Genomic DNA, 23122 nt, shown 5'->3' with positions numbered 1-23122 from the left:
GGATTGAAAAGAGCAAGTATTTCGCCCTTGAATACATTAACGTTTTCAGCACTTTCTAGATTTTCGTGACAGGAAACACCACCCCGGTTTTAAAAACATAACATTGTGCATTTAAATAACATTTTAAAAATAATGGTCCACAATATGAAAACTGGCATTGTTTTTCAAATTTATTAAGTTAGCATGGAATCGCACAAGTGATGCTTCCAGTAAATGATGATTACGACAGTGGTGACATGGAATTTAAAAAAATGTTTAAAAAACTCAACTGAGAACTGTTCGGCTTTCAAAGGGTGTTGCATTCAGCATACACTAGGGGGCAGTAAATACAATGCTATGGAAGCTTAGGCTAAGTCATTTGAGAAAGTCACGCCCAGCATAAAAATGCAAGTATCCTTGCACTGATGCCACTAGGTCCACACAGACTGTTGTGTTCCACAGGACTTCTTATACTCTGTTTACACTGTGCTAGTTGCCTTTGCAGAGTAATTCAGGGTGAAATATGGTTATCCGGTAGGTCGATCACTCAGTCCACTTTAGGTTTCTCTTGTCTCCCTTCCATACCTGAAATGAAAGGCAGGTTATTATTCATTTATCTTTTAGAAATAAATCTTTAGTCAGATTAACAGCATTCATTTTGGGCACCGGGGCTTAATTTTCATCATCAGACACTGGCCCGTGAGAGGGGCAGAAAAGGGAAAACCAAGGAGGCAGAGAAACATAGGGGGGGGGGAAGTAACAAAGCGAGGATGCACAAGTACCTGTGAGTGATTTAAAGAAACGGGAAGAGTAGGGTGGTGGAAGAAAGAGGCATGAGGTGGACGGAAGAGCAGGCAACCTTGGTACTGGGTGAGCCCCTGAGAAAAATCTTGGGCATCTGTATTCATTTATTTAGTTAGTTAGTTTTCCAGATTGAGAACTGACAACATTGCCTTAAAGAAAACAGAAACACTCCATCCTGACCTTCCTAACATTATAGCAACACAGGGCAGAACACAATGCAATTGGTTTAGTTTCTGTTTATTGGTGAATACTTAAAATATTAACACACATAACAAGCATTTGCAAAGCCAATAGGTCTTATATTTCTATTGGGATATTGGAGTGACGTCAGTAAAGCTCAAAATAATTTTCTACAGAAAGTCATTTATGGAGAGCAAATTGCTCTATATCTAGACACCAATGCCACTTCCTATACCCCTAAAAGATAAGATGATAAAACTAAATAATATATTTTTATTTCTGCATCACAAAAATTGCAGTCATTCTTCAAATATATTACGAAATAAGCACATAGAATATATTACCAAATAAGCAAACACGTTTCCACTAAAAAAAACTTCAAAATAAGTCATAATTTAAACAAGTACAAATACTAATTTGTTTTAAATCAGTAGAAATCAATTAATTTAAAATGGCAAGTAGCTAAAGAGTTCTTCTCTTTTAGTTGGTCTTAATTATTGATTAAAAATACCTTTACTACGATGCCCCATTACTGAATAAACAAATAACTTTTCAAGTTTCAAGCTTCAAGTTTGAAACTTGAACTTGAAACCTGAAACACAAACATAAACCTCTCTGATATTTGATAAAAAGTCCTTTAAAATGTGTTCTGTTTTTGTGATCCTGGAAGCATAGAAGCACTTGCACTGAAATAAGACAGAGGTTGCTGATTATATTCGGTGAATGAGTATTTTGCTTTAGCATAGCGGAGGTGATGTTGCACATATGGTACAAAGCATCCACCTGTGATTCTTGGATGCGTTTTTTTTACTGGATGCTTGCCTCTGGCCTTCCCTGTTATTCAAGGAACAACAGTTACAGCCAGTAGCATAAAGCAAAATCATGAGGCCCCGTATAGAATGTGATGAGGAGGCAGAGTCTCCCATTTCTCACAAAAAATCATCGGCATTGGCCTGAATGTGGGCCTCCGAACTTCTGAATGTCAGACTTCTAGAGAGTTCTGACAGTCTGACAGCATCCTCAGTAAGGAAATTCCCAAAATAGATTTTCAGGAAGAAAATGGAAAGTCCATACATGAAACACTTTTTTGACAATAGCTCATCGAATTATGGTCTATTGCTTGCTTAAATCGGAACTAACAGCGATAATCCCTAAAAATGATACATTAGGTGCACAAGTTGAAAGTTTCATTCACATTACCGTATTTATACTTTTTTAGCGCCGCATTTGCGTCACTTTTTGATGCAAAAGCGGCGCAAACTTGCAAAATACAATTGTATTTTGTAAGTTTGCGCCGTTTTGCGTCAAAAAGCGGCGCAAATGCAGCGCTAAAAAAGTATAAATACGGGCACTACAGTACATTTGCGTCATTGCTCTCCGTGTTCTGCGGAAACTTTAGGGAGAGAAGGCTTGCAGCAGGATACTGATTGGGCGGGGCAATGACCAGGTGTAAAATGAGCAGAACACCAAAAGCCGCATCCATTTTAAAAATAATGATGTCTTGCACGAAAATATGGCACAACTATATTACATTATTAATCACACTTCTAAATGAAATAACCATAATGTTTCAATCGCAAAATCATTAATTCTTCGGGTACAGTCAGATGCATTGTAGGAAGCTGGCCCTTTATGTGGTATGTGAATACCATTGAAAGCGTCTAGGGGTTCCCCAGTGAGTGGACAGGGCTTGCTATGCCATCCCAAAGTTAATAAATGAGACACACAACTTGAGAAGGAAATCCACACCAATTCATAAAAATAGCAGGCATCTATATGTATGTTTAGGCATCAGAGAAAATCGTTCAGGTAAGTACATTTTTAAATAGGAATTCTTTTCACTTTAAAAAGTGGACACAGTGCAATTTCTGAGTTCTGCAATGTTATACTTTGGGAGGAAAAACAGTGTTGGATCTATCAATACATGCACCCAGAGGGCACCTTAGCAGTGCCCCCTGAAACCCTAACAGCCTCTAGGGTGCTCGCTGACCAGTTTCTGCTGGAATGCCACCTGAAGTCCTGTTCTTCCTCACAATGCTTTTGTTTACAGGGTCTCATTCTTAGAAGATCTCCAGCACTCTCTCTTTCTCCTATAGTTTTTAAATTTTTGACAACTTCTAGCCTTTGACTTGAATCCAGTTCTGAGCTGTGACTCAAACTTTAGCTTGCTCTTTGATCAAATCTTTCTTTGCCCGCTCTTTCCAATGTGAGTCATTTTTTTTAAAGGAGTCTTTTTCACTTTAATATTCAACTGCAACTTGGCACAACCTTGATCAGAGACTACTTCTTCTTGCTGCCACTCATGCTTTGATCTTTTACATGGCAGTAGTTCTTCACACTGATCACTTTGTAACTCGATGTTTGCTCACCTGAAATCTTTCCTGACTTTTGCTTTTCACTTTGACTTCACCAGTTTAAGAGAAATCTTAACCAACCCCTGGATTTATGCTAAAAACCTCAACTTGGCTTTCAGTTTGCTGAGCAGACTGTATACTTTGGTGGTTCACCTCATCCACTGCTTCAGCTGTTCTCAGTCTCTTTGTGTGATCAGCTTGGATCCACTGAGGTACGCCTGTGCACTTGACAGCGGTATTGGTCAGCAGTATGACCTGGAAGATCTTCTTCATTCATTTGTCCAAGTAACCCTTTTGAACATGCTTCTGGACAACCACCTAACCTCCCCCATTAAAATTGTGACAAGATGTGTATTTGTAGTCTTCAGTTGACACATTCACCTCATGAAAGACAGATGTCACCTTCTCAGCCAGACCATTGGGATAATCCAAAACACGGTCATCAGTTATTGAAACTAGTGCTGATGAAGGCACTGCTGCAAGTCACAATGCCCTGCCCATTAAGATCTAATAAGGAGACAAACCTGTCTTCCTGTTTGGCGCACTACTCATATTCATAAAAAAAAGAGAAAGCATCAGGCCACTTCAAACCAGTTCAGGCACAAACCTTTGCCAGTCTATTGTTGAGTATGCCATTTGTACATTCCACTAAACCTGAGGATTGTTGCCAATAACTACAATGGAATCTCTGCTTGACCTCAAATGCTGCGCAGATTATCTGCAACATTTCATACATGAAGTGTGTGCCATGATCAGTCTCAATAGAAGCTGGGAGTCTAAATCTGGAATCAACTCCCTCAACAAAAATTTGGCAACTGCAAGGCTATCTGCTCTTCTCCTTGAAAATGCTTCCGCCCATTTGGACAACAGGCAGACTGTTACCAAGACATAGTTTAAGCTTTTACGGTGTGGCATCTCAATGGAGTCTGCATGCAATCTTGCAAATCGGCCTTCTGATTTGGTGAAGTGATTCATAATCATAACAGTTTTCTTGCCCTGATTATTTAAGTGGCACACTAGCCAGCGACTGCAAACATACTCAGCATCATGTTGAAACCCTTTATTCTCCCAGTACTTCTGGAACATTCAAACTATACTATATCTTTCTAAATGCAAATATTTACACATAGGCAGTAACACTCCATCTGGCAAGATATATTTATGTTCTGAATTTACATACAAATCCTGATAATTATTTTTATAACCAAAATTTCCATGTTCTTTTCGCATTTTCAGGAGCCTCTTCCTACATATCTATTACTTTACTTAGAGATTTCTGCACCAAATCTATAAAGAAACAACTCACATTGTTTGAACTCTTTACTCCTTACAATATATTTCATGGAATCACCATTTTCATTTTGTTGAACAACTGACTCTTCCTGAAGGGCACAATATTTGGCCACCTCGTCTGCATATCTATTTCCTAAAGTGACCATAACTTTGCCAGACTTATGGGCTATGCACTTATCTACAGTCACTGGGAAACATCCGGAACAACGCCTCAGGAACAACGATTACGTTGTTAACGCAAGTGGAATCACGCTTGCGTTAACAACTACTCCCTTTTTCTATGCCTTAACCACGTATGTGCTGAACAACACACATGCGTGATTAAGGCAGAGAAAAAAGGAGAGTGCATCGGGAGAGGACGTGGTCAGGTAAGTGGGGCTAGGGTAGTTTTGTATTTAGGGGCGGGTTGGGGGTTAGGTAGTTTTGGTTTTAGGGGAGGAGGTCGGGCTAATTTTGTTTTCAGCAGCGGGTAGTTTTGTTAGGGGCAGGGTAGGGGTAGTTTTATTTTTGGTGGTGGGGTCTGTTGTTTTTTGGGCAGGTGGGGGGTCATGGAAGGTTTTAGGGCTTAGGGTGGGCGGGGATATCGGGGTAGTTTTATTTTTAGGGGCAGTGGTGGCAGGGGTTGGGGTAGTTTTATTTGTTGGGATGGGGTCGGGTAGGTTTGTTTTTTAGGGGTGGGGTTGGTTTAGTTTTCTTTTCAGGGGTGGGGGTGGGGAGTTGGGGTAGTTTTTGTTTTTAGGAGTAGTTTTTTTTAGGGGTGGGATGGGGGTCAAAGTCGTTTTGATTTTAGGGTGGGTAGGGGGTTGTTTTTAGGGTGCGTGGGGGGGTTGGTGAAGGTTTTATGGCTCGGGGAGTGTGGGGACTGTTGGGGTACTTTTTGTTTTTAGGGGCAGGGTCAGGGCAGAGCGGTCGGGGTCGTTGTGTTTTTAGGGTGTGGGGGTGGCATGCAACAACCACGCATGCAGTTCCACACATGCCTTTACAATGAAAAATCATTGTAAAGGCATGCGTTGTAAAGGCATTTCTGGTAACAACTCGGTCGTTGTTCTGGCTGTGTTGTTCAGGCTTGCATGGCTGGCGCATGTGTTATTCTATCACACAACCAGAGTCACTTCCTTTGGTTTCTGATCTGCACCCAGCAAATCTAAAACATACACTCCATTTTTGATTGGGGCTCCTGAAGATGTCATAAAACCCCTCTGTGACCACAGTTGCCCATAATCATGAACAATAACCAAAATCATACTAGATATCTGCGTAGATCATCAGTTTATAATTCTCTGACAAGCAGAAAGCTGTAGCCAGGGCAATTAATTCTGCTGCATGCGCTGATTTGATAAGGAGGATGCTCAAGTGCCTCTGCAATAGATCATACTGCATAAGCAGCTCTCAATCCTCCATATTTGTTTCTTAAGCAAGTGAGATCTGCCATTTCCAATGGAACTTCTTTTATGTGTCATCTTGGGTCTGTGCATAGTTATATCATGCAATCATGTACCAGCTCACAGTCGTTTTCATCTTCCTGGTCTTCATAAACTTTGTCTGAAATCGGAAACAAGAGTTGCTGGATTCAAAACGTTGCAACTTCATACTGAAATATTCTCTGCTGCAAGAATAGTTTGCTCATAACACTTCAAGCTACTTTTCGTTATTGGCAGTGTCTTCGTCCTTATCAAAATGATCTCAACTGAATGTGGGACGTAGACAATTGATATATGGCCCATCAGAATTCCCTCGCTTTGTCCAATTGCCAGACAAACGGCTGTAACCAATTTCAAACAGCCTGGAAGACACACAGCTACTGGATGCAACATCTCCATCTTTCTGAGTTAAAATTGGAAGTGCACATCCATCTTGTTCATGACAAAATGGGGAAAACATCATATTGTAATTTGCATCCCAAGTGCAAGTGCAAGTGCATGACTCAAACTCTCTTTTAATTTCTTAAATGCATCAAGACACTCATCATCAAGTGGCAACGGATCTTGTACATCACTACAAGTCAACCTCACTAAACGGTTTTGAAATCAATGAAAAGTTTGGAATCCACTGATTTCAGTAGCCAACAATCCCAAGAAACATTTCCCTCTGTGTGGTCAGTGGGCTCGATTTCAGAATTACACACGCACGTTCTTTAGAGACTTCTCTCACGCTCTTCTCAATATAGTGTCCGAAATAAATGTCTTCTTTTTCACAATGCTGCATTTTAGTCAGGGAGTCCTTATGCCCATTTTCAGCTATATGATTCAAAAGGGCAATGATATCCAATTTAAAGTCCTCCTTTGTCTTAGATGCTAATAACAAGTAAACTATGCACTGAAATAGAATGGAATAATATGGCAGTTTCAGATTTTCTAAATCTCTCTTTAGTATTTGGGGGGAAATTGAAAGACTCTCAGTGTGGGATTCTATACCACACATGAACTTTATTAAATAATTGAAATGCAAAGAGAAACTGTGAATTCTCATGTAATGGAATTGACAAGAACGCTTGGAATGTCAATGATTGTATACCATTCTGCTTCTGATGAAATTTGGAACGCTATTACTTCTGGCTTCAGTACCACTGGCCAACGAGGTACAACAGTTTTATTGATTTTATGGAGGTCTTGCATGGTCCTCCATTTGCCACTAAGCTTTTTACTTACCATCACCGGAGAACTGCAAGGATACCAAGCACTTCTTTAAGAATTTTTATGCTCAATCATTTTCCCCATTACTGGTTTAATTATTTCCTCATCCTCTCTTATAAATCTTTACTGTCTAATTCTCAAACTATAGAATCAGATTTAATCTTTATTTTAACCAGTTCTTCTTTTTAAGCAGTTCAGTTTCTTTCCTAGTGTAATCCCATACCTCTTCGATGGCAGTATATCTTAAACCCAGAGGCATGTCATCTTTTGTCAGAACTGGGTAAATCTCAACTCTTGTGTCTTCGGAATTACTTTATTTTTATTTTTATAAAGACATTTTTATTGTTTGAAGTAAAACTTAACATCATATGCAACTTTCAACCAAGTGACATACACTACTGTATAACGTCTTACCATGAAAACGAAAACAGAAACAAAATCAATTAAATCACCTAAATTATAATAAAGGAAGTAAAGGGAGTGCTCCCAGTCCATGAGTGCTGAGTGGCGTTCGTTATTGGTGTTTGGGTTGTTCTGGTGTTGAAAGACCAGTTCTAAACAAGGGATCAGCTTCCGGTGTCTACACCTCACAGTAGTGGGGATATAGGTTTCTCGGGATCCAGGCACATGACTGGGGGGGGCTCAAGGTCCGTGTGGGTATGGGCCCGTTTGTGGGGTTGATGTTTCAAATGTGTGTTAAGCTCTTTTATACTCTAGTCACCCGTCGAAGCCTCCCATCCTCCCGAAATCTTATCGTATTTGCCCGGGCAGCCCCTGGCCTCATATACCAGTCTCTCCTGTTGTGCACACCAGTCCATTCCCTGCCTCCATTTGTTTAAAGATGGCACCCCTTCTGTCATCCATTTGGTCATAATATCTCTTTTGGCTACCAGGCATGCTATTCCTAGAAAGGTTTTTTTTGCTCTTCTTAAATCAGTGTCCCCCATCACCCCCAATAGGAACGGAAGTGGGTCTGGTGTTAGATCAGTCTGTAGGGTTCTGGAGATCTGTGTTGCAATTGCTCTCCAGTAAGTCTCTATGACTGGGCATGACCATGTCATGTGATAGAAGTCTGCTTCCGGCTGGGAGCATCTTGGGCAGGTGGCCGTGGAGCGGAGACCTGCTTCGTGCAGTCTCTTGGGTGTCATGTATGCAGTGTGTAAAAAGTAAGTCTGCACAAGGCGGAGTTTGGTGGATATAGTTAGGGCACCTGGCGCCGTTAGGGCCTCTTCCCACTCTCCCTCTTCAATTTTGTCCACCCACCGCTCCCACCTGCCGCGAAGTCTATCTAGAGGACCGGATGTGTTGGTTATTAACGAGCGGTATATCTGCGAGATTCCTCCTCTGCCTAAGTTGCCCATTAGTACCTTCGCCTCCATTGGGGAGTGTTCTGGGACGGGTTCATCAGTTCGTATGTGTGCCGCGAAGGCATGGCGGATCTGGAGGTACTTGTAAAATTGCACCAGCGAAAAGGTTCCCTGGAGATCTTCAAAGGACCTCACGTGTGATCCCTCCCAGACATCCCCCAGTGTAGAGATCCCGATGGCGTCCCATTTCCGGAACCCCTGTAGTCCCGTGACCTGGCGAGAATGTTACCGTGCCACAGTGGGGTTTGTTTGGTAACTCGTTTCCACCAACCGGTGATTTTCTTGGCGTCTCTCCACCCCAGTAGCGTCACCTTAGTTACCTCGGGGGTGGAACTTGGAATTGGACACCCGTAGAGGGCGTCAAATACTCCCAAGTAATTCAGTGGGTGGAGTTCAAGTCTGTAGGCAGGATCTGACCAGCCGCCTCTGACCTAGTCATTGACAACGATAAGTTGCGTCGCGAGGTGATAGCAGTAAAGGTTTGACATCGCTAGACCTCCCTCGTATACGCTTCGCTGGCACGTGGTGAGTGCCAGTCGAGGGCGGGAGCCTTTACACAGATATTGGCGGATCGTTGAGTCAAGGTTTTTAAACCACCTCTTGGGGATTGGGTGGGGGAAGTTCTGTAGCAGGTAGAGGAGTCTAGGGAGGACCATCATTTTGAAAAGTGCGATTCTCCCAAGTAAATTAAGAGGTAAAGTTTGCCAACGCTGGAGGTCGGCTTTGGCTTTGGTTATGAGTGGTGTGACGTTGAGTTCCCATGTTAGTTCTGGTATGAGTGTAACAGAAATTCCCAGATACTTAAAACTGTTTCGACGGATGGGAATGGTCTGTTGCCAGTCAATGCAGTCCCTTGCGGGGTGTAGTGGGATCAGTAGGGATTTGTGGTGGTTTAATGTGAGGCCAGAGGCCTCTGAGAATAGGTCTAAGATCTGTAGAATACGCGGACCACTTGCAGCCAGATTAGCAACGTACAGGAGAACGTCGTCGGCGTAAAGCGCCATGCGATCTTCTGGACCAAAGGGCCAGGACCATCCCTCGATCAGAGGGTCTTCTCTGAGCAGTTTTGCTAGCGGTTCTATTACAAGCGCAAAGAGGAGTGGGGATAGAGGACAACCCTGGCGTGTGCCGCGTCCAATGTGGAAAGGGTCTGACACAACTCAGTTTACCTGCACTCTGGCCGTAGGCTGGGAGTACAGAAGTCCCACGAGTTTCCGAAATCTGGGACCTATCCCGTTACTCTTTAGGACCTGGTGCAGGTATGACCAGTCCACAGTGTTGAATGCCTTTTCAAAGTCAAGGAGGAGTAGAGCTTTGGGTGAGTCAGTTAGGGCACCACGGTGTGCTAGGGCCAAGTGCAGGCGTCTAATGCAGTGCCTGGTGCTCCGGGTGGGCATAAAGCCACATTGGTCAGGATGAATTAATGGTGGAAGGGCAGGTTTTAATCTTGTTGCCAGGATTGAGGAGAGTATCTTAAATTCAATATTCAAAAGGGAGATGGGCCGGTATTCCGCACAGTTTCGTGATGGAGGCTGGGTTTTAGGAATCACTGCAATTGTAGCTTGATCAATGCCTGGGGGGAAGTGTCCCATACTCTCGGCTTCCTCATACATGTTAAGGAGGTGTTGTCCTATTATGTTGCTGCATCCCTTATATAGCTCTGTTGGGAAGCCGTCCGGGTCAGGGGTCTTGCCTGAGGCCAATGCGGCTATTGCAGATGTCACCTCCCTCAGGATTAACGGTTCGTCGATTATGTCTCTTATTGTAGGAGACACTCTGGGGAGAGTGATTTCACCAAGAAGGGTTGAGTCTCTCTCTACCTGGGACCGGGGGCGTTCTTTTTTTAGGTGCGCATAGTAAGTTGCGAAGCTCCGTGCGATGTCTTTAGGGGTTCTAGCGAGTGCTCCGGACTCATCTGAGATTTCAGATATGATTCTGTTGGTCATTGGCCGCGTGGCCAGCCAATGCAGGAGTTTTCCATTTTTGTCTCCCCACACGTATATTCGGGTGGTGGAAGCCCTCCACATATGTTTGGCAGATTCCAGGGTGAGGGCTTTAATCTCCTCGAGTACCTTCAGGAGCTGGCGGAGGTCCTGAGTCGAGGGGGAGGCAAGGTGTCTGCGCTCTTGGAGCATTGCTTGTGATTCTAGTTCATTTATTTGGGAGATACGGGCACGTTCTCTCACTCGGATGAGATGCTTGGCGTGACCTCTAACTGTCGCCTTACATGCTGCCCAGATCGTGCCCGGAGATTGCACCGATCCTATGTTTTCTTCAAAGTATTGTGTCAAACGAACTCTCACTGCTTCCCTGTATCCCTCATCCTGAAAGTACCAGACGTTTAGTCTCCAAGTAGGTCTGTTAGTTGGGTCAGTTCCGCCCAGGCGTACTTGCATAGGTGCATGATCGGAAACCCCGTGGGGAAGGATCTCGACTCCTGTAACACTAGCTATGTCTAATGCTGGGGCGAATATGAGATCGATTCTAGCGTGTGACCCATGTGCGGCTCATGTGTGTGTGTATTGTCTGGTTCTGGGGTGCCAGGTTCTCCATACTTCGCACGGGCCGAGGCTGTCAGCCCAGTCCCTAAGTGTCGATGCTCTGGATGACCGGTTGGCCGTTCTATTTCCTGATATGCCCAGCTCGGGGTGCAGCACTGCGTTAAAATCGCCTCCTATTAATGGTGGTAGACTCTGTCATATCCTCCTCTGGCTAGCATGGGGCATTTGGTCCCAAGGAGATGTGTCTCCTGCAACAGGATCGCAGCGGGTGTGTATCTGCACAAAGTGTTATATACCGCTGATCTTTTAATTTTGTCCATGAGGCCGTTTACGTTCCAGGACAGAATTTTAATCATTGGGAGCAATGCATGGGAAGGGTAGCGGGTGCAGTAGCCGGGCCTCGCCCTGAGTGTGTCTGTATAAGCACTTCATGTCATGGAGCAAAAAAGAAAGAGAAGAAGAAAAAGAAAAACCCTCATATTTAAGAAAATCTATGGATACATTAACTTGTAACTGAGATGTAAACGTAGTTCCCCCCAACTCCCCCCCACCCCATACTGCCACCCAAGAAGCATCTGTCGCCCTAGTGCCCATTTTAACCAGTTTAACTACTAAACCTGGCTCTAGAGTGGAGTGGTGGACCCCTCCTGGTGCATGGATCTTCTGCAATATATGTTTGGAAAGTTAACCGTAACACACCCAACAAGCTTTGGGGCTTTGCCTCGCAGCGGATGTTCCGCTCGCATTCATTGTGCCTGGATCGGGCCCAGTCCATCAGTGCTCGGCAGTTTGGGACAGGTCAGGTAGTTCTTGTCAGCCCAGTGTCGGGGACTGACTTAGTCTGTCCTCCTTAGTTCCTTGTATCGGGTCGCCACTACTTGGGGTGGCTTCAGGTGTTTCTCCCAAGTCGGTCCCCGGCTCGCCTTCATGGCCCCCGTTGGCTAATTCTATGGGGTCCGCTCAATCCCCACGCCCGGTCCCAGAGCGTTTTTGGCTTCTTTTTCGCTCCCTTCGGGGGAGGGAATGCTTCCCCACAGAGGTGTCTGTCTGTTCTCTGGGTTCTCTACGGGGTTTCGGAGCCTCTTCCGTCAGCCAGGCCCATGCCTCCTCCAGGGTATCAAAGAAGTATGTCTTTCCATTCATTATGACTTTTAGGCGTGCGGGGAACAGCAACATATAGGAGAGCTGCATGGCTCTAAGCTTCTGTTTGACTCGCTCGTAGGACCGACGTCTGTTCTGCACCTCCTGGGTGTAGTCAGGGAACACCAGGATTTTGTGATTGTCTCAGAGTAGGTTGGTTGTGCGTCTGGCTTCTTCAAGGACTCTGTCCCAGTCCTTGAAGTTGATAAAGCGAGCGATCATCGGCCTGCGTGGGCCCCCGGGAGTAGGTCGGGCGGCTAGTGACAATGTCTGATCGGGGATCCAGGACTTGATCCAGTTCTCTAAGAATTCAGATGCTTTGTTATCTTCCACTCCCTCCGGGAAACCCACGAAGCGCAGGTTGTTTGTCCTGGAACGATTTTCAGCGTCTTCGGCCCATCGGTGGAGCTCGCCAGTCCGGGTTTGTAATTGGGCCACCTTAGTTTTAAGTTCCCCGAGGTCATCTTCTGTTTGTGAGACTCTGGTTTCCACCTCCCTTATGCTGCCCACTGCGTTTCTGAGGTGTTGCCTAATGAGTCCCATGTCCACGTGCACCTCTCCTATTTTAGATTCTACTGCCAGCTGCCAGGACTGGATAGCCAGAAGGATTGCGTTTACTCAGGTGCGGAGGCCCCCGGCGGCACAGTGGCATCTCCGCGGGGGTCGCGGGGATGGTGTATTGCTCGATTTTCTGTTGTGAGGCAGGGGGCTGCCTGGCAGCTCTTTCTTTTCCCATTGTGGTTCCGGACTCCCTCCGACCCGGGGGGAACGCCCCTCGAATCACTGGAGCTAAGGTGCCGTGTCGCCCCACGGCGAACAGCCCAGAAGGGGGGGAACGGGCTCTCGCCCCGGTCTGGCCTCTCTGGCCCTGGCACACGCCACCCCGGTGTGCAATCCATGAGCGTGGCCCCACAGGCCTCCACGGCAGGCCAGGTCCGATGTTTCTTGGTGTTGGGGCTCCCCCAGGGCACCCCTGGGGTAGGTGTAATAGGGCCTTTGCGATCTCCGGGTGGAGGCTGCGGCTCCGGCCCGTCTCTTCCGGGGACCTGACTCCTCGCGGGGCAGAGAGACCATCCAGTGGGCCCACAGTGGTCTCCTCAGGCGCCCCACCGGGGCAGGAAATGTTTGGATCAGCGCATCAGTTTCAGGCGCCCTGTTTATTGGTCCCCTCTCCACGTTGCCAGGGGCCGGCTCACTCACCAGTTTGCGGCCCGTCTGCGAAGGCTCCTCGCTCCGACGGCCCCGCGCGTCGCGCGAGGCCCCGCCCGCCAGCTTCTCTTGTCGTGCTCGAGCTGCGGGCCTCGAGGACAGGGAACCCCAGGATTCGCCACCCCTGGGCCACCGCTTTCAACTCCTCCAGCGGCTCAGAGCAGGCACTGTATTTCGGAGGCCCTCAGACCCGACCCGACCACAGGGTCCCCCTCGGTTCCTCCCAGGCCCCTCGGTCGCTATCCGATCCAGGCCAACAACGGAGGAGCAGGCCCAATCGCAGGGACCGACCCTCAGGCTCCGCGGCCCACAGCTCCCCGGAACCGAGCCGATTGCACGACTCGTCAGCGGCACTTGCGTGGCTCCTTCACGTCTCCGGCTCCTTTGAGACAAGATCCGGCCCTTTACGGCAGACGCCCACCTTCGCTCGGTGCCTGGACTGCTCCGCCCGACCCCATCCGGGGAGCGAGCTCTCTCGTGTCCGCCGCTCTCTCCTCCCCGTATCTTGTCGGATCCAACTTTTGGTCTGACTCGTTTCTCCACGGGGTCGCGTCCGGTGAGCGCCGACCCCGCCTGTCCCGCAGCTCCGGCCCTAGTCCACCTCGGGCCCGATTCTGGAGTCGGATTTTCTCCGGCTCTTCAGCTCTCAGTCCAGCAGCGCCCACAGACCTCCGGAGGGTCGTTTACTCTGTCTCTTCGGGCATGGAACGGCTTGGCTTTCTAGGCGGATGACGGAGGGGGTCCAGAGCACTCTCAGAGTGCGACCGCCATCTTGACGCCCGTGGCCACGCCCCCCCGGAATTACTTTTAATTAATGAAATCTCATCTTGCGTTTTAATTGCCACCTTGTGGTGTGCACTATATCACACAACTCATTTTGCAAAGAAGGTTCCTTCCAAGCAAATTCACCGGACTTGAATTGCATAGCATAAACAAGTTTGTATTCTATTTTTACTGGAACATCTGCTGTAACTTGATTAACAACTTGTTCATTGCTGATCTCTACAACTTGGACTTCTCTTCCAGAGAGAGGTAGGTTTGAGACTTCCATAGAACGAACTGTAGAATTGGTAGCCCCCTGTACTAATCAAAAATGAAATGGGGTAGCCATTGACTTCTCCTTCAATATAAGGGCCACTCTGGTCTACCTCTAGGACTGTTCCAAGCATGCAATCCCCCCATTCCCCAAGCACTGTCACTGTCAACTACTCCCTGCCATTTCATCATTCAAAATCATAGTATTCTGTTGATACCTTGGATTATATGGCATTTTATTTCTCATATTTTGCTGCATCGCTGGAACTGTGGGCATGAACATTTGGAATGATTTCTGATACTGCATATTATGCTTTATATTTTGCATATTCGACATAATGTTTCCTCTCTGATTTTGCTGAAATTATTCATAATTCACCTGAGTCCTATTAGGATTCTGTCCTCATTCTCTTTTCCAGTGCCCAATCCTCCCGCAACAATGACACACTGTGTTCTTTTTCAACCTCTCAACATTTGCATTTATCCCATCACCTCTACCTTGCATACTTGGACTCACCTCATTCACTCCGTTCTGCACAAAATTCATATTTGAACCCATGTTATTCCTCAGTGTTTTCTGAAACTGCTTTGTCTGAACAATCATCACCTTCTCCTTCACTTTCGTTTGCCTTGTCTCAAAATAGTCACTGCTATTTTTTACCAACATTAATATCTCATCAGTGCTCTTCATTTGCCAACACAATTCGCTGTGTTGACAATTATTACTAATTTCTTATCTCAACCAATTTCCGAAAGCAGAAACTAAGTCACGAGCTCCATTGTTCTCTGCATTTTCTTGAAAACTTGCATCAACCTCTTGTAATATGAATGCACTGATTCTTCAGGTCCCTATGTTGTTCCTTCAAAATCTTTTCCCAGTTTATAACCTTTTCAGGAACCCACTTTCTCACATGCTCCATCACAGCCCAATATTTGTCTGCTATCTCAGCTGGCAGTGTATTATAAGGACCAAAACCCAGCTGGTTTTGTGTCGGCCATCCCGTAACAACCTTACATTCTAATCGCAGACCTCCAGGCACAGCAATCTCACACACTGTATTTAAATCAGTCCATAACACTGGGGAAATGTGTGTCATTGGGTGTATTTCCTCACCACTTTGATGGATCCTCCAGCAATTTTGGAAAGTTATTCGTAAAAGCAAACAACTCAGCTCTCGTCCATGGAACATGCACGAAATTCCCTTCATGAACTTTACTGAAAGGGAAGTTCATCAGTGGCGTCCCTATTTCTGAATCACTTGCAATACTTCTTGCCTCTTCCTCAGTGCTTTCATTTTCTTTTTATTTGCTGTCCCTGTCTTCCATGTAGCTCAGATCATTCCAGTCTGTTGTTTTCTCTTAAATCTTTAATATGAGCCCCTAAAGTAGTCAAGCCCATCTCTTTAATTTTATCATGAGTTAAATCAATATAAGAATTTTGTTTTAGATTTTTCATTTTGGTAATGTCGACTTCTAACTCGTCAGCTAGTTCTTCCAATTTATCGTGATATTCATTAGCACATCTACCTGCTTCTTCCATCAGAAATGGCATTTCAGCAGCATTTTAATTCAACAGTCTATTCAAATCCACATTTCCTTGCAGCATTTCACCAGACTTGATTTTCAGAATTCCAATACAAATTTTCTTAGGAGGTGGCTCTACCACCACTGCTGTCACAGGTATAACCTGACTCTAATCTTTCAGTAACCTGCCTCCACTTACAATATGCACTGCCATTGTAGCTGTAATACCTGTTAGGGTACTCAGTACAGTCCCAATAGGGGTTTGTGCCATCCCCAGCATCCTTATCAATCCCAACAACAGGCTGAGTTGCCTTCATCGATCTAGCCGTATACGGGAAAGTCTGGAATTCAACAGCTTACTTGTGATTTGATCATCATCATCATCTAACTCATTTTTCTTTTTGTTAGTTTTTGCTTTAGCCTGCTCCTTTCCCTTAACTATAACAGGAAATGATCTCACACATTCTATCATATCTTCCCTCTAGCTTTTCTCTTGACAATCTGCCAATTTACATTCTAGCCAACCCCTGAATTACTTCTTTATGTTTTTATCTTTCTTCTCTCTTTGTTTTTCAGCTGCCATGTAATCCCATTATTAACCGCCTCAAACTGAGTAGGTCCAGGCATTGGTTTCATATCGTCCATGGTTTGTCTCAAGAAATCTAACTTGCTACTATTATAAGTTCCCGCCAATGGAAACTGTAAAACCTCATCATATGCAGTATATCTAGTCCATCCCGTTCCTTCACTCCAAAACTTCTGACCCACTCTAGGTATCTCCTTCTATGGTATAGGTTTTAAAAATATACTAATCTCGTTTCACACCTGAATAGACTTAAAACAAACTCAAAACCACAATAAAACTATATAAACAAACTTAGCGAACAACAGCCAATATCAGTGCAGTTCTGTCAAAGGTCAACCTATCACAGCGCGATTATGCCAGCAACCAACCAATCAGAGCATGGCTTCATGATGATTTCCCACCAGTCTCAGCATGGCTCTCTGGCTCTGCAGCCAATCACAGCATGATTTCTTCATGAATAGGAAAACAATTACAGAACCACATTAAATCACATTAAATCAATAAAGGTTTGTCTGTTTACCCTAGAGAGGAAATAAAAGTACGTTTTTTTAAGTAAAGTAACTCAATCACAAACCAAGACATCCTAAGTTTGAGCTAAATTAGAACAATGGAAGAAAAAGTTTCAACAATCCTACAAAATGTATCCTTAGCAAATCCTGACAAGCTGAAATTTACCTCCAAATCAAGGTACTATGCACTTAGGGGAAGCAAACAACTTAAGTTAAACTTTTCAACCTGAAAAGAAAAATGTGTTATTCCGAACCCCTACAGATGTGCAAGCCGTGCCTCGCTCTACACATCACAAACAGTCAATATCTTGAGATTTTGGAATCACCAACACCATCACTATCTCATTTTCTCCCTATTCATACTTACACACCAACTAGAAACTGGGACCACTCAATGAACTGAGTCCTAGACCAAAATTAGGCTTAAAAGGTTTAATACAGAATTGTCAAAATGAGCATAACAGAGAAATGTGCATGTTTTGCCATCAAGGCTTAGATACAGAATATAGAATCATAAGTCATAACAGAAGCCTGAGTTAGTCAATAAAAATCTCTCAAAGTTCTGAATGTCAAACTCATAAGGAGTACTGACACGCTAACAGCATCGTAAGTATGGAAAATCTCAAAATATTCGGACAGTTTCAGGAGGAAAATGGAAAGCTGCCCGATCCCTCAGAACCAGGGTTTTTTATACATATTTGATGCATATTTATAAATTAAAGTACAAACTCAGCATGACATGATCATGGTTAGATCACAATGGCAAATCAAAACATTTTCATAAATTCAAAAGGCTCTTAACACTAACCCAGTTCTTAAGGCAGCAGAAATCTTCTACTTGCTTCCTCAGGAACTGCACTTTGGAGATGTACAATACAATATGAAATATTCTGCAGGACACACAGTAGGAGGAAATCACCTTCATGAATTGTTTTTGTGCAGGAATGTGTCCCTTCCTACACAAAAACAATCATCCCCACAACACAGGCACCCTTGCGCCATGGTGCAAGGGTGCCTGCGGTGGCACGTGGCAGCAATTTGTGTGCCAGCGCAGGGGAAGAGGACAGAAATGTGCTGTATCTTGCAGATACAGCGCATTTCTTCCCTTTCCCGGTGGCGCAGGGCAGCGCAGCACTTGCTGCACCGCCCTGGGTTGTGTAAATATTGCCATTTGTTTGTACATGCATTTTATATGCTAACGGCAAAAGAAGATACCTGAAACTGATTTTTAAATGGGAAAAGCTACAGTTTGAGGGCTAATACCCCATTACTTACTAGTAACGATTATCCTGATTACTGAGAGTGCTCGCCACAGCCTTTATGTTGTTATGCTGACCTTCTTTGAGGTTGGTATAACAGGTAGGCTGTGGTTTATGACGCCCAGAGGTTGTCCTTTTCTCCTGTCTGAGGGGGATCCACTTCAAATGTAATGACTGGGATGAGGGCAGAGGGACATAGAATACATGAGAGCAGAATCAATACTCAATAATTAATCTTAAATGCATGTGTACTTTAGTAATGTTGACCACCTGCTACTGATTTTATCATCTTTGCTGCTAATATTCGTGGTCCTGTGTGGGCATTTTACTGACACACCATATTCTTCCAGCCTCCCAGCAGTGGCACGTAGAGCCAAACTAATTTGGCTCGGTGGTGTAAGGGGAGAAGCACCCAGCGTCCTGCAACAAGATTGGCTACCACTCACCCTATATTTCCACGGTGCACCTCTAATGAGCAGAGAAAGCTAGCATAGGGAGCAAGTCTACTAACACAACAAGAGTTTGGGAGTGGGGTACATGAGGGTGAGTGCTCTCCCCCAAAAATGACACCATGGTGAAAGAGTGTGCATTTTACGTCAGATTTGACATTATATACTAAATTTTATAACTTTTAAAACATAGCAAATTAACAATGTCTCACTTTTACGGCATCAGAGCTGTCCCTCTCCTGAATATGGAGACTAGGGAGCAATCTGTAATGGGGGGCGCTTTTAGCCAAAGCAACGTGCAATTCTGTTGCTACCTGACAGAAAGATAGGTCACAATCTTATCTCCCATTTTCTTGAATGGGAATCCTCCTAATTTCCAAAGCTGGAGTACAAACTTTGCTTGATGTTTTTTTCTAAATCCATATAATGCGTGCATAACATGTAACGTGCATGGCGATATATATTGTTCACATAATCATATCTATCAAGTTTTTGTCTATCACTGGAAAGCAGCAGTGAATGTTTGTGGCGATTCATGGGCCTACATTAAAAACAAGTATTGTCAAAGTCAATAATTCTGGCATTTGTTCATGACCGTATTAGCTTATTAAAGCCAATCTGACTGGCTTGAGAGGTAATGGTGGTATTTATAATGGCAGTGATGGTGTTAGTAGTGGTAGTGCTAATGATAATATGGTAATGGCTGTGGTAGGAATGGTGCTCATAATGTGGTGGTAGAGGTGGCTGTAGTAATGGTGGTGGGGTGATGGCAGCAATAGTAGTGAAGGCAATGGTAGTGATGCTAATGTTAATAGTGGCAGTGTTAAACATTTTATGGATTTATGTATTCGTGCATCATTAACAATGTGCAATATGCATTTACACAAACAATGTCACATATGCAGACCAGTGCTTAATTTGTGAAAGAAATAATGCCTTTGCCTTAGCTCTGCTCAGAAGCCGACGGCGGTGCAATTAAACATTTGCGTACACCAAGGCTGGTAGTCTTTATTCCACTACCAGACCCTCCCCACCCCTTTTTCTCACTCTTAAAGGATCTTTCTTTCTCCCTTTCTAATGCTTTCCTATCTTTCCCTTCTGCTGTCTTTCCAATCTGTGCGTTTTTCCCTCTCTTGCACTGATCAATATGTGATGCAGAAAAATAAGTGCCGGATCCCAAAAATAATTGCTGCTGGCCCCCACCAGCAACCACTTGCTTGAATGAGGCACTGATGCAGACAGATTTAATACAATTACTTTTGAAACAGATTTCCAATAACGTGTAGAAGTGTGTATTTTGTGGTGTCTTGGTTAGGTCACATTTCTCTGCAAATGCCTTTTTAATTAGGATTGAAGCCATCTGTCACTTACACAGTGCTTCCCTCCTGCGCACATCCTCTCCCTACAAGCGCCACGGAATACAGTCAAGCTGTCATATATCAGAATATCCTTCACTGTTGTTGTTCCGCCCATGGTGCACTTTTCTAACTCGGACATACCTAACATGTTATTATATCTTCTGCTGCCTCAATGAAATCTATTCATTCAAATAGTGTGTCACTGTAAATATACCTTGTTTACTTGAACTTTTCCTACCATAAAGGGTGCTGAATATCTATTCAAGAAAATGGGTTAGTGCTAAGGTTTTAAGTAAATGCCCTTTTTTTTCGTGTTCTCTGATTTGATGAAGAAATTATACATTGCTCACACCATGATGGTTCTGCAATTTTTTTTATTTCTTATGCAAGAATTGTGTATGAATACCTCCTGATTTTGGGGTGTGCATGAAGAATCTCCTGTTCTACTGGAAATGTTGCCTGTTTTTTGTTGTTGATTTTCCTCTACATTGGGAACTGAATATTATCTGGTTGTTACTCACTCTGAATTTCTTTGCATTTGACAGCATTCATGGCATTAACTTTGTCCTGCTTATTTTGAATTTTGTAATAAACCCCTTTAACTTTTTATTTTTTTCGAATTCAGGTATTGAGAGGACCCACATTAGTCTTCAATTAGAATTATTTAATGAAATTGTATTTTATGGATTCCAATACTTTGGAAAGAGCCTTGAAACTGAGGTTTAACACCATCTCTGATCCAGTCTAAAAAGTGAGATCTGACTAAGGTAAATTTTAAGGTGTCTTGATTTTGGGGTAGGGTATTTTTTTCTTACACTATTAGTAATGGTAGTAGGGGTAACTGTGGTGATAGTGGGCATAATGGTGGCTATGGTAGCAGTGATAATGGCAACAGTGGTGGCGATAAAGATGGTATTAATGGTGGTAATGGTGGTATTGGTGGTGGTCATGTTAGTATTGGTAGTGGTAATCTTGATAATACTAGTATGGTAATGACATTCTGTTGGTAATGGTAGTGGTGGTGGTAATGGTGTTGGTAAACATGATAATTGAAATGGTGGTGATAATGACAATGGTTGTAATGGCTCAGTGGACTAAAACAATGACCCAGCATCAGCGGAATTACCAGATGTGCTGAAATTATACTAGGCTGCCCAGGAGCGGAAGAGGCGTGGTAAAAAGGTCAGTAGGATTCCGCTGGAGCTGGTAGATGATGCAACATAACACAAAGTGCAAGAAGTAAGGAGGTGAGGAGCAGCAGAGCCGGGAGCTGTGATTTGTAAAAAGGCAGTGGGTGGGAGCATGATAAAGTTGCACAATAGGGCAGTATTAGAAGAGCTGCTACACATGATAAAATTAAGGCAGCTGCCGAGAAGCAGATCAGCCACAATAACAAAAATGGTGGGATAGGAGGTGGGATTCTGCAAGAGTAGCTCTCTTTTTGGGGTCAGGTCTCAATGAACTGTGAAAATTACAAAGCAATTAGGTGGTGGTTTTAAATTTTCAGTTGAGCTCTAAAAACATTTCGAAAAAGCCTATAGAAGTCAAGCACAATACTAAAAGAGCTGTAAAAAAATTATATATGAGATAAAGTGAATGGGTGATGATTCAGTATACTTTTCAGATGTAAAATAGTCTCTCACGCATTGCAATGCAAGCGCCTCAAAAGAGACCTAATGATACACCAAACAACTAATAGCATGATGTCAGGGAGCAAACCTTCAGGCGAAAACAAAGCTCACTCTAAATATATTTTAAAGAAGGTTTAACAATATGTCTTGCAGACAGCTGAGCTGTCAAGTGAGAACTAAGTGTACATAGCTTTATAAAAATTAAATCATACCTGTTATATAACAATCATAAATTAAATAATGCTTTAAGAATCTATGCATTCTTATGCTGTCATTTTTATACATGGATCTCTCAAATTAATACCATTAATAATGCATTATGTAAAATGTATGTATTTAGGGTAATCTGAATGGGAAGCAAAGGTGCATTAATCCCCAGTCCACGTTTTTTTCAGCACCCTGTGCTTGTGCTGAAAAATTAATCTATACATTTTTAAGTTAGCCTGCCCTCTTTATTAATGATAAGGCAGCTAGCACAGCTATACCACTTGATGTAGCCAGATGCTGTAGCTGCTGTATTTTCTCTTTCAATGAAATATATGTTTTTAACTTAGAAACAGATCTTGTGCAATATGGGCTAATTGTAGACCAAGGCCTCCCAAACCCTCAAAATCGTCTGACATGCCTACATGTGTTTGTGATATATTAAAGAGAATGGGCGATTGGGCATGAGTTCAGCTTTCTAGCCAAGAATCCCAGAGGTTTGTGATTATTAATTTTCTGAGATAGCCTTTTGGCTGTGTGAGTGCTATAAAAAGCAAATGAATTAAATGTTATTACAATAGAAATGTGAAAAGAACTTTAAAAACATATGTACCTATTTCAAAGTCAAATGTATTTCTTCAGACTTAGGTTCAGGTCGAGTCAGCTTTTAAGCAGCCCAAAGTTAGGAACAACATTTTCAAACAAAAGTGAGATGTGCTTGGTTCGTACACGAAAAGGGCAGATTTTAATTGCTATTACACCTCTTCAGCATATTTGTTTATCTGTTCTATTGCGAAGTCTTGAAAGATTGGAAAAGAAGCAATGAAACACACAAAGTGGGAATTGCATAGCTGAAATACAAAAAACATTGGGAAGCTAATATATTGAAGAAATATTGTATGTAATGAAAATGAAACTTGAAATGGTGTATTTTTCAATATTTATTGAAAACAGTAACTGAAATACAGAACAATCCTTGTTTGTGTCTAGTTAAAAGATGAGAAAAATATATAATTATCCATATAATTATATTAATACATTTAGAGATATGGGCTAGATAAATCAATTGCTATAACAATGAAACCAGGTGTTAAAATATAGTTCAAA

The 23122-nt window shown here is 43.5% G+C and overlaps 1 protein-coding gene across 1 annotated transcript in view; it reads right to left on the bottom strand.

The window, feature by feature from the left end:
- Nucleotides 1-396: 396 nt before the first annotated feature.
- The window catches only part of AIG1 (androgen induced 1), a 1628904-nt gene continuing 1606178 nt past the window's right edge, over nt 397-23122 (bottom strand). Inside the window, exon 6 of the mRNA XM_069235116.1 lies at nt 397-564. Coding sequence (XP_069091217.1) covers nt 527-564 — 38 coding nt within the window. The 3' untranslated portion in view covers nt 397-526. The remainder of the gene's footprint in view (nt 565-23122) is intronic.

Source organism: Pleurodeles waltl, chromosome 5 (genome assembly GCF_031143425.1).
Source record: "Pleurodeles waltl isolate 20211129_DDA chromosome 5, aPleWal1.hap1.20221129, whole genome shotgun sequence".
Taxonomy (NCBI): Eukaryota; Metazoa; Chordata; class Amphibia; order Caudata; family Salamandridae; genus Pleurodeles; species Pleurodeles waltl.
Note: the sequence above shows the minus strand (reverse complement) of the source record. Positions and strands in the feature narration are given on the sequence as shown.